The following is an 11,544-nucleotide window of genomic DNA, read 5'->3' as shown; positions in this document are numbered from 1 at the left end:
CAGTCAGACCAGCAGGAGAGCTTCACAACAGTCACACCAGCAGGAGAGCTTCACAACAGTCAGACCAGCAGAACTGTCACACCAACAGAGAACATCACAGCACTGAGTCACACCAACAGAGAGCATCACAGCACTGAGTCACACCAACAGAGAGCATCACAGCACTGGCATTGTGCAAAGGCCTCCGGGCTTCTTGCTTCTTTCCCCCTTGTACCTGAAGGTGCCTGCCTCCTGCAGAGCATCCTGATTTGCAGCCTCCCTGTTGACCCACTCCTTTAGACTGTGGACCTGGTTTTCTTCTTGCTTGTTTAGAAGAAGATGGAGGCGCATCTTAGATTTCCACAAAAAAGAGGCTGTGAAGATAGCAGGGACCCAGTTTGTTCTGTTCATGCACATTAGGCTGTAGGCCCATCACAGAGTTTGACCCTTCGGCCAGGGAAGGTCTCTAACAGAACCTGACAGATTGCTATGGAGTCTGTCAGGCCCACGAACCATGAAGGCTTGCCCTCTCCACTGGATGCCACTCGACACACAGTGCTTACCGTTGCGTGTGTTGTCTTCATTTAAGAGGCCAAGGAGAATGGTGACTCTCCGCATGTTGCGCGCACAGCTTTCATTCTGGTCTCTTAGCATCCCCACAGCACCCTGCACGCAGCTTCGCAGCAGTCTGGTGGTGTCCAGGACCTGTGAGCACTGAGAAGAGAGCAAGGCTTCTAAGGTGGGGACTACGGTCTGGAGATGGAGGTTTTGTGTTAGCGACTGTGTGGTTCCAGTTGGTAGTTAAAGATGGCAAAAGTTACACCTCCCAGCTATCCCTCCTGATGACTAGCATTCACAGGTAGGTCAGGGATGAAGGAACGGGACAGAGCTAACACAGTGAAAGGCACGATTCCCTTACATATCTACTGTGGAGAGGGGAGGTTCCGATTAACCCCCCCTCCCTCAATCATAAACACGGGATTCCTTAACTCCCAGGAAGGCAGCTCAAGACTCTCCCTTAGCTGATGAGAAAAGCAAGACTCACATCAGAGCCTCCTGGGTCAGAGGCCTTCTCCATCTCTGTGCCTTCCACTTCCATTTCTTCCTCTGGCACTTCCCCTGACTTGCTGGTCTCTGTCTCCATCTCCTCCTCTGGGTCATCTTGTACCAGGCGGAAGGCAAGGCAGACATGTCAAAGTTAGCATGCAGGACCAGAATGGGGCATGGCAGACTGTCTGGGGTTATGCCTAAGTGGGACTTGCCAGGCCTCCCTGGCCCTGTCCGCAGTGATGGCCCTAGTAAAGGGAACCCGTGTCTTGTATATAGCTCCCATTCCTGGCTCAGGTGCTCACTAGTTTGGTCTCTGAGGGCTGGCATGCTGGGGCATACTCGTGTGGCCTTCTCCTTGGCACTGCCCACTGTGAACTGTGAACTCTGTGAACTCTGCTGAGGGTCAAGGGCTGGGACAGGAGAGCTGCTCTGCCTCCAGCACCACAGCTGCTATTCCCCTACACCATGTCCCCTACACCATGTCCCCAGATAACTGTCTTGTGACTCACGCTCAGGTTTGCCCACTGGCTTGAACAGCTGGCTAATGGTGACATTCTGCAGTCTGGTGACATCTGAGGCCATGATTGTGGATCGGCGAAGGTCATCGATGTGTACAGAGCGCCACAGCCCTGTAAAGAACAAAGTCACTGCAGTCTGCTCTATGTGAAGGACAAAGTCACTGCGGTCTGCTGTGACTGTCTATTTCCTTGTCGTTTACAAACGATGATGGACCACCAACCTGGCTTTTATTATGTTGTGTTTGTACTTGAATGTGTGTGTGACCCTGTGTCACAGCACTTGTGTGAGTTCAGGGTTCAGAAGAGATCGTTGCTTCTTTCCTCCCAGCATGTGGACCCTGGGGCTCAAACTCAGGTGGTTCCACAGCAAGCCCTGCTACGTACTGATCCATCTTTCTGGGCTAACCCAGAATTTATTTTAAAGATTGATTGATTTACTCTTATGTATCTGAGTATTTGCCTGCATGTGTGTTCCTGGTGTGCTTGTAGGTCAAAAGAGGCATCAGATCCCTTTGAACTGCAGACATGGATGATAATGAGCCACATGGGTCCGGTGGACCAGTAGCCAGTGTTCTTGATCATGGAGCCATCGATCCAGCACCCAACCCAGATCTGTAATTACACCACTGTTAAAGGAGTGATCAGTACCCGGAAGACTAGGCCCTTCCACATACGAGAAACCACAAGACCTGTCAGCGAGATCAACCTAAGTACTGTTTAAGACCTAAAATCACCTCTGTTGTTTCTGAATTCTGGAACACACATGCCTTATGCAGAGAGAATAGCAGAGGGATATGAAGAGAACACAAAACTGAAAGGAGATAAAAGTAAAGCTGGTATAGTAAGGTGGGAACACCTCAGAATTCCCTGTATCATAGAAGTGGGAGTCAGGGAGATGACAACGCTCACCTAATGGAGACAAAGAGATGCTGAAGCCACTGCTATGTGCAAAAGTTTGTTTCTTGAAACCAAGTCTTTCGGTGTAATCCAGGCTAGCCTTGAACCTGCAATCCTTCTGCCTCAGCCTTCAGAAATCTGGGATTACAAGTGTGTCCAACCACTTGTAAACCCACTCCATTAATCCCAGCACTCAGGAAGGCAGAGGTAGGCGGCTCTGAGTTTGAGGCCAGCTTGGCTACAAAGTGAGTTCAGGACAGCCAAGGCTACACAGAGAAACCCTGTCTTGAAAAACAAAAGTGTGTGCAACCACCATACCCAACAAAACATAAAGGCTTTAGTGACTGAGTGCGCAATCTAATTGCAACTCAGTAGTATTGCTGGAATTCAGATTCTAATTTAAGACACAGGATCACATGGGAAATACTGTAATCACTATTCAAAGAAACACAGTGTCATGTGGTCCTACCTCCATGGAACCCCACGTAGGATGTACCACTTCCCATTCGGGACAGTTTTGTGATAAAATAAACGAAGATGAAGTCCTGTGTTCCATGTATTTTGTTGATTTCATTGATGGCAGAATACCTGTTTAAAAAACAAACAGAAATGTGTACCAAGCAAACAGATGGCTGGCATGTGCCCTGTGAGATGACAGGGTGACCTCGGTTTCACAGTTCTGGGCGCTAGAAATGCAGTTCACACCCCCATGGCGAGGGGACTCACTTCCCACCCCTCCCAGAACCCTCTGCTCAGGATTAGCAATCCTTCTTGCATAGAACCCTATGCTTCACTGGGCCTTGCCTTGCTGTGATCAGGCTAAGGCCCTCTGGCCTTCCTATGAACCCCGTACACATTACAGCCGTTCCAGGAGATGCATCCAATGCCATCATGTGGTCTCTGCAGGCGCCAGGGACACACATCCATGCAGGCAAAGTGCACAGACACTCCAAAGTGGCTCAGTGATGGGGAACTGGTTGATTATCATGTGATTATCATGCAGTTCTAGCCACACAAACTACATACATACGTGCCTGTGCATACACGCCTACACACAGTCTGTCTAGTTAGTGCCCTTGAATCTGCAATAAATTCATATCATGAAGTTGCAAGCAGTGACCAAAATATGTTTCAAGGATGCTTTGAAACATCCTATTAATGTTCTACTATTGACACTTGTGTTTTACAATTTTTCTCTCTGTCTCTCTTTTGTGTCATTCCTCAGGAGTGGTCTCGGTTTCCAGAGAGTCTCACTAGGCCTTGCTGGCCACTGGGCCCAAGTCTCACCTGGCTCTGCCTCTTCAGCCCCAGCACTGTAAGAGTGTATTGCCATACCCTGCTTTACATGAGTGCTGGGATAGGACTCAGTCCTGTTGCTTAGGTGATCTATTCCCTAGAGACTAGCTGTCTGGTGGAATGAAGGAATTTTCTTGTTAACCCCTGTTTCTCATGACATTGTGCTGCTTGCAGGGAAGAGGTTTTTCTGAGGCTGTGAGTGTTGGTTTCCCGTGTTGCTTCTGGATAGGCCCTGAAAACATACTTGGCAGAGGCTACGAGCTGGGCGCTATGGACACCGTCATCAAAGTCCGTCTGGATGACTAGGATTTTACAGCTGGCTGGGTTCATTAAGCAGGAGCTGGAGGAGAAAGGGAATTGATTTCTGGGTTAGTTAGTTCCCTGCCCCGGAAAATGGATAAAGGAATTCCCTGATGCAAGGGTGAGGGCAGGAAAATGCATGAAAGATGCCCTCCTCAGGGAGGCAGATGACACAGCAGAACCCTAAATGGCCAGCAATGCTTCCTGAGGAGGAAGACCAGGGGACCAGGCTGGGAAGCTTTGTGAGAGGAATGGAGTAGTGAGGACCCAGAGCAGAGCAGGAGGCCAGGCCACCACAGAGTGAAGCGTCCTTCAAGTTCATTAAAAAGCACTAGTTACAGCTTTGCCAGTGCACCTGACCGGGGCTGGGCCCTGACAGATGCAGCTAGCAGGCACCTCACCGGACATCCTTAAGGAAAGAGTATTCAGTGTCAAACTGCTGCAGCGACAGGACCGTCAGCTTTGGGGCCAGCCCTCTCAGTTCAGATCCCAAGAGGTCACAGTCATGATTGGTCAGCAGTCTGGAGAAAGTGGTGATCTGCAAAGAGAGGAAAGGTTAGAACTAGAAACAGAAGGGGGTTGAGCCCTGCCCACGATGGGAGCACAGTGTCTACAGAGAGAAAACACAGGTCCGAGATCTCCAGAGAGAAGACACCTGAGGTAAGGGGAGGTTTGCCCTGACAGATGACTTGCTTTCCTTCCTGCTTTGGACCCCTCTGGAGTCTCGGGAGACTTCAGCACAAATGGCTTCTCAACCTTCCTAATGCTGTGACCTTTAACAGTTCCTCATGCTGCTGTGAGCCCAACCATAACATTATTTTTGTTGCTACTTCATAACTAATTTTGCTACTGTTATGAATCGTAATGTAAATATCTGCTGATGTGACCCCTGTGAAAGGGTCATTCCACACAAGAAGAGGTCACGACCCCTTGTTGAGAACCTGTTACACTGCTGGACGGTGGCAGCCATTGGTCTCTTGCGAACTCATATCCTTCAGGGTGTGCTGACAGATTCCAGTTCCCACCTCCTCGGCTGATCTGAGCTGCTTCCCTCATCTCCAAACCTGATGCTCACGCCCGAAACTTCTGTGTTGCTAAGCAAAGCCAACAGACTGTTAGAGGGCTCCAGTGAGAGCCCTGTCCAGATGCCTCATGGCCTAATTAATGCCCCTTCGTAAAATCAATAATTAGCCTGTGCATCTGCACCCAAAAAGTTCTTTCCTTTCTTACTTGCATTTTTTTGTGTATGGATGGTTTGCCTGCGTGTACGTCTGTGTGCCTGGTGGTCATCTAGGTCAAATGGTACTGAATCTCCTGAACTAGAGCTACAGCTGGTTGTGAGCTCTGTGTGGGTTCTGGAAAGTGAACCCAGGTCCTTTGGGTTAAATTTGAGTGCTCCTAACCATTGAGCACTCCAGCCCCCTAACCATTTCTTTGTTTTTCAAAACAAGGTTTCTCTGTGTAGCCCTGGCTATCCTGAAACTCTACAGACCAGGCTGGCATGGAACACAGAGATCTGCCTCCCTCTGCCTCCTGAGTGCTGGGACTAGAGGACTGGATGCCATCTGCCTCTCTGTTTTGACAGTACTGAGGCTTCCCCACTGCTCTGCTTCCATGAGGACTTCTGTCTCACTGTTGTCCCTTTGCCAAGACCCTTCTGGACGGTCTCCTCTGGGCAGGAAGGATCAAGTGCTTTAGTGGAGCTGTGAGGCCCTCTGAGATCTTTCTCACCATTTCACCCTCAGGACACAGGCTTGAACCTTAAGCTCTAGCGACAAATTCTTCCAGAGATCTTCACCTCTCAAGCCCTTCATCCTGGCACCTGCCCAGTCAGCTCTGAGGGTGCCACTGAGAGTCACGTCTGTCCTCCTCTCCGCCCACCTCATGTACAGGCTTCCAGCGTCCCCGACCCTGTCTGCTTGAACACTGCCGTTCTAAGCTTCACACACACTGACTAAAGGTGAGAACTGTGCAGACCTGGGGGCACTGAATATGCCCCCTGAGCTCAGAACACGAGGAGCCCAGGCTCGGCACAGTGCTGACCTAAGTCATCCCTGCATGCTGGCTTAAATGCAGCTTGAGTTCCTGAGCCTAGGCAGGGGGTGAGGGAAGGCTCGCACCTCGGTGAAGACAGCCCGGCATCCCATATGTGCCATGCACAGGTGGGCCTGGAGGAAGTCTACAAAGGAGTTGTGCTGCTGCCTGCAGTAATACTCCTGTGCTAGCTGCTTCGCAGTGAACGAGCCCAGAGAGGAACCACTCAGGCGCACCACAGCGTCTGGGGTTGCACAATCTAGCAGGATGAACTTGGCCTCTTCAGACACTGTCCGGTAGAGCTCATCGCTCAGATTTTTGCAGCTGTGTCGCTCCACAGCCTGCAGCACCACAGAGGCGCATGCGTCATCGTGGTAGCCGACAAAGACGTCCGCAGGGCTGTACTTGCTGTGTCTGGCCGTGAGCTGGTCTGCTTTCACGTCTGCAAACGCGCATGCCCACTCCTGCAGCTCGTGCACAATGGTCTTCTGCCACCCTTGCAGGATGGTGTGCACATCCAAGTAGTGCTTCTCCAGCCGGTTGATGAGGGGCACAGGGAACTGCTGGTACACCACGTCCTTCTCCTCGATGACGATGAGGCGGAAGTTGGCGTGGACGCGACACTTGACTCGGTGGGTGCCCAGGCCTAGGTCCACGTACTTCTGGCCCCCGAGGTAGACATAGTACTGGTTGAGAGCGTCGTACAGGCTCTCATACAGATTCTGCAGGTTCAGCAGCACCACCATCTTCCCTGTCTCCATGCAGATCTTCACCCGGTTGATGTTCCTGCAGATCTGAGTGTATTCCTGGTCCTGGGGAAAGCTGGAGCCAAAAATGATCTCCGGCTGCTGACCCTCAAAGATCGTCTGCTGGAGGATCTGCAGGGCCACGTAGTTCCTGGTCAGCACAAGCAAATACCGGGACTCGGCACTGTCCAGCCCCCCGCTGTAGAGGTTCTGCTGGATCAGGTTCACAGTGCTGACTTCTCGCTTGTGCCTGGCCTCGGGAAGACTGGCCGTGAAGATGTTCAGTGCCTGGATATTGTCCTTACCGCTGAAGTTCCGAAGGACAGCATGAGCGATGTCTTGTGGGGAAAGACCCTGTTTAGAAGCTTTGGCTTTGGAAAAGACCATCTTGATGAGGCTATAATAGTCACGAAGCCCAAAGAACTCCTTGTCTTGGCTCTGACACACTGTTTCATAGGCCTTGGCAAAGGGGGCAAAATACCCTCGGATTCTATCCTGAACCAGCCTGTCTGAAGAGCAGATGCCCTCGGCGCTCTCTATGAGCTCTTTCTCATTGGGACTACCACGGGACACAAAAATGCCTCGGTTCATCTTGGCAGGATCTAGAGCCCAGTTGGAAATGCCAACAAAGCCAACTTTTTTGTACGGGGCAGGATCATCTTCAATGCAGCCGTCTTCCAGCAGGGGGTGCAGAGTCTTCAGGGGCATTCTGGGTGAGTCCTCGGCCAGCCCCACCTCATCTAGCACCACCACCGAGACATACTGCTGCAGGTCCTTGCCCTGCTGGAAACGGGCACACTGCTTGAAGGTGCCAATGATGCCTTGGGGCGTGGAATGGGGGCTGCACTGGAATGACACCAGGTGGACCTGTTTCAGGCAGCGGAAGAGATCAGAGGCTGCAGCCTGCCCTTGCATGGCATCTGCCACAATGATCTTGGCAAGGGACTTGGAACTGCCAGGCTTCCCTACCAGGAAAAGGGGAATCTTAAGCTCAATGCAGATCACCATCATGAAGACATTCTCCTTCAAAGCCAAGTTCCTGGCTATGTTCATCCTTAGGGGTGCCCCTCTCAAAAAAAGATCCTGTGCATGAGTGATCTCATCAAGAATGACCTTGCCGTCATTGTATGGTTTTGGAAAGCACCTGGCAATGGCTGTGCGGTAGGGTGCTTTCTCTTCCAAAGAGGCATGGTAGCAGACCCCAATGGCCATGACCAGGGACCAGAGAACAGGATCTCTCTCAAAAGTATGTTCGCTGTCACTGGATTCATGGAGAAAGTCATCCAGCTTCTTTAAGAGCATCTCACTGTGGTCGTGGAACCACCTGAAGACTTTCACACAGCGCTCCACATCCCGGAGGCTGACGAAACCACATTCATTCTCTCTGTTCCGCATGAACCTCTGAGAGGTGGAGAGCACCTCTGCCATCACATGGGTATCCCGCTCGCTTACTGCGACGGAGTCCACCAGTCTCTGTACGATCTGCAGGACATAGAGCTTCTCCGCAGAGTCCCTCAGCTGGCCGAAGTCCCATACCAGAGGGATGAGGCTTGGAGGCAGAGCATGCACTCGGTACACCAACTGCCGCAGGGGGATGGAGCCCAGCCTCTCTGCAGTCTCCTCTGCACTCACTCTGTATCCCAAACCTGCTGACTCTAGGCGGAGGATCATCTCCTGGGAGTGCTTCCGGTAAGGGTTGCAGGCAGCAATGATATGCAGGCCAGAGCCCTCCTGCAGCCGCTCACCGTCCACTGTTCCGTCACACAAGACCTCTTTGATACAGCTTATCGCTTCTGTTGTGTTGGCTTCATCAAAGAACAAGATGGTGTCCAAGTTGTGTTGGACCTTATTGAAGAAGGCTGTTCTTTCAGCATCCTTGACCTTGGAGTAGATCATGGATGCAGTTGTCCCTCCGTGGACCTTCACCAACTTCATTGTTTCTGCCTCAACACTACCCCGCCTGAGGTCACTAAGAAATCTGATGAGCCTAGTTTTCCCACAGCCTGTCTCTCCCATGACGATAACCGGGATCCCACACCGGAAGCGCATTTCAATGGCCAGGATCTTAAGCATATTGTCTGTTGTAAGTTCATACGTTTCATCAGGGTCACTGGGCCACTCAATCCCCAGTGCCAGGCAGAGTCTTTCAAGCTTTTGGTATCGGGGCAGGCTATCAAAGTCGATATTGAAGGGCACTCTCTGGAGTGTCAGCCCATTAAACAGTTCTTTCGTCATGACATCCTTTTTGATGACCTGCCCGTTCACGGGATTGATGGCATCAACATAGCCATTGTTATTGGACTGCAGGTGAAAACCTATGAATGTCATGGTCATATGGTCACCATTGAAGAAAACATATGGATGGGGCTCTGACTCCCATCTCTTTCGAAGAGAGAAGGGAGCAAGGTCTTCTTCAGCAACTCCATCCATGGTGAGCAAGTGCTTGCCAGGGCTTTGGTCTGAAGTGTCAAGAGTGGGTGTGGCAAAGTCCCTTGCCATTAAGATCATGAAGGTTACCACAAAGTTCTTGAAGCCCCTGAGTGTGTCTCCAGTAAAATCTGAATTGCAAAAGATAGAAGCTTCACAGTCCTTGAGCTGACAGTTCAGAAACCAAGCAAAGTTCCGAAGCTCTGCCCAGGAAGGGTCTATCAGGCCGCAGTCAATCAGGAGGTGCTGCAGGCATTCCTCAGGAGAGCCTTCCACGGAGCCTTCTTCATACTGAAATGTGTCCAGGTTCTGGTTTTGATGGAACCGTTTTAAGTACTGGTACGGTCTTTGGAAAGCTTCACTGCGGAATTCCAGTGGGTCCATTCCAGGTTCTGTGTGGCTCCTCCCTGGAGTCAGCTCCATGTATATCACTTCCTTGGGAGGACGGCAGGTGACTTTGGGAAAGATATCGAGGAACTTGAATAGGGGTGCACGTGCATTCTGCAAAGAAATGCACAAAACAGTTATCCCTGAACTGCCTTTATGTCTTAGCTCTCCACGCCCTCTGCACTGGATTTAACCTGTCTCCATGGCCTGGCACTTTTGCCTGCTGAGGCTTTAGAGCATAGAACTAGAAGACACGTCCTTCATCTTGGACTTGTTTCTTACTGTGCACACACACCTGTGTGCATGGATGAGCTCCAAACTTTTTCACGTGCTCAGGTCCAAGAGGACCTCATCTTCTCTGATGCTGGGCTTATCAAACCAATGTGCCTTTTCAGTAAGAAATCACTCCGCATGACTGGACATTAATACGGGAAAAGGACCACGTAGAGGGGTGGATATGCCTCTGGCTAACACTCCAAGAGAAGCCTCCCTCCAGCAGAAGAGTTTATTAACTTATTTATATCCACCGTGGGCTTATACATTCCACACATGCTGCCATCCTTGTGTTTTAGGTGGCAGCCCCAGGTTGCACAGTTTGAACAGACACGGCAGACCGAAGTCTGACCGCTGGGCCGACGGCAGACTATCAGAATTATTTCTTGCACCAGATTTTTGAATAGCTGTTTCCCAGGCTCATATTGCCAACCTGGCAGAACTGTGGACAGGGACTTAGTAATGTGGTTGTGCCCCTGAGCTGCCTGTTCTTGATAAGGGGGTGCACCTAAGGGCCAGTTTTAAGACAGGGTTGACTTAAAACAGGTTGGCTTCTGTTGTTGGGAATGGAGCCTCAATGGAGGTCAGCCTCAGTCAATAAGCTTCCCTAGCAAGCCCTATGGTTTAATTAGCACAAGCTGACTAGCATCAACTGTCCAAGCATGTTAGCGGCCCTGGTCTTGCTAAACAGTCAATTCTTCAGTCCCAGCTAACCAGAACCACAGCTTCTTAATTCAAAACATCACTCAAATAACCCTGATATGAATCTTTATGCCCTCTAAACTTCACAGGCCAGGCTCTGTCTCAGGGTTCAAATGTCACTGTAACCCGCGGCCAGGTCTGTCGCAGCAATGTATCCCACGAACCTGGTACCAAGTTCTGTCCTGCAGGGGTAAAACACCACGACCAAAGCAACCTGAAGAGGGAGGAGTTTATTTCATCTTAAAACTCTCACTTAAACTCCATCTGAGGAAAGCTGGGGCATGAAATTAGGACAGGAAGGTGGAGGCAGGAACTAGAGCAGAAGCCATCAAGGAGCACTGCCTACTGGTTCGCACGCCGTGGCGTGCTCAGCCTGCAGCCTTACACTGTCCGGCACCACAAGCATCGAGCGGCACTGGCCCACTCTGTGGGCTGGGCCCAGCGGTATCATAAGTCACGAAAATGCCCTACAAACTCTCCTACAGGCAGTCTTCTGGAGGGATTTTCTCAACTGTGCACTCCTGTCTCAGATAACTCACGCTTGTATCAGGTTGGCAAAACCAAAACAAGCACAGGATAAGGAGTGCTCTATCACAACCAAACCTTTTTGTTTTTCTTGATGGGCACCAGTTTGGAAGACCTCTTTGGCTGTTGTAGGATTTCAACAACATATAAATGACATGGGTTCCGAAGCCACATTTTCCCATTTATATCCATTAGGTACTGCAGAATGAGGAGTTTGAAAAGAAAGATGGGAATCCCAGTCTGCACCTAAGGAAGGAAACACAGGCTTGTGAAAATGGAGGACTATTGCTCTCAGCCTAAGGACTGGCTTGTTTGTCCCTTGACAGTAATACTTGTGAGGAGAGGAGGCAGTCAGGATAGAGTAATTGTGTCTTGCTCCATCCAAGTCTTTCGTGTTGACACCAAGATAC

At 50.6% G+C, this 11,544-nt stretch overlaps 1 protein-coding gene across 4 annotated transcripts in view; it reads right to left on the bottom strand.

Annotated features, from left to right (window-relative positions):
• Rnf213 (ring finger protein 213) overlaps positions 1-11,544 on the bottom strand; it is an 86,891-nt gene that overhangs the window by 32,495 nt on the left and 42,852 nt on the right. For all 4 annotated transcript variants that reach the window (XM_055592276.1, XM_055592277.1, XM_055592279.1 and 1 more), the window contains 9 exons: positions 11,213-11,380; positions 6,161-9,748; positions 4,442-4,578; positions 3,985-4,080; positions 2,914-3,032; positions 1,539-1,658; positions 1,025-1,140; positions 543-693; positions 215-353 (listed from right to left, as the gene is read on the bottom strand). In XM_055592276.1, coding sequence (XP_055448251.1) covers positions 215-353; positions 543-693; positions 1,025-1,140; positions 1,539-1,658; positions 2,914-3,032; positions 3,985-4,080; positions 4,442-4,578; positions 6,161-9,748; positions 11,213-11,380 — 4,634 coding nt within the window. The remainder of the gene's footprint in view (positions 1-214; positions 354-542; positions 694-1,024; positions 1,141-1,538; positions 1,659-2,913; positions 3,033-3,984; positions 4,081-4,441; positions 4,579-6,160; positions 9,749-11,212; positions 11,381-11,544) is intronic.

Source organism: Psammomys obesus, unplaced genomic scaffold, assembly GCF_907164565.1.
Source record: "Psammomys obesus unplaced genomic scaffold, mPsaObe1.curated_primary_1811, whole genome shotgun sequence".
NCBI lineage: Eukaryota > Metazoa > Chordata > Mammalia > Rodentia > Muridae > Psammomys > Psammomys obesus.
The sequence above is the reverse complement of the archived record's forward strand: the minus strand, read 5'-3'. Positions and strand labels throughout refer to the sequence as shown.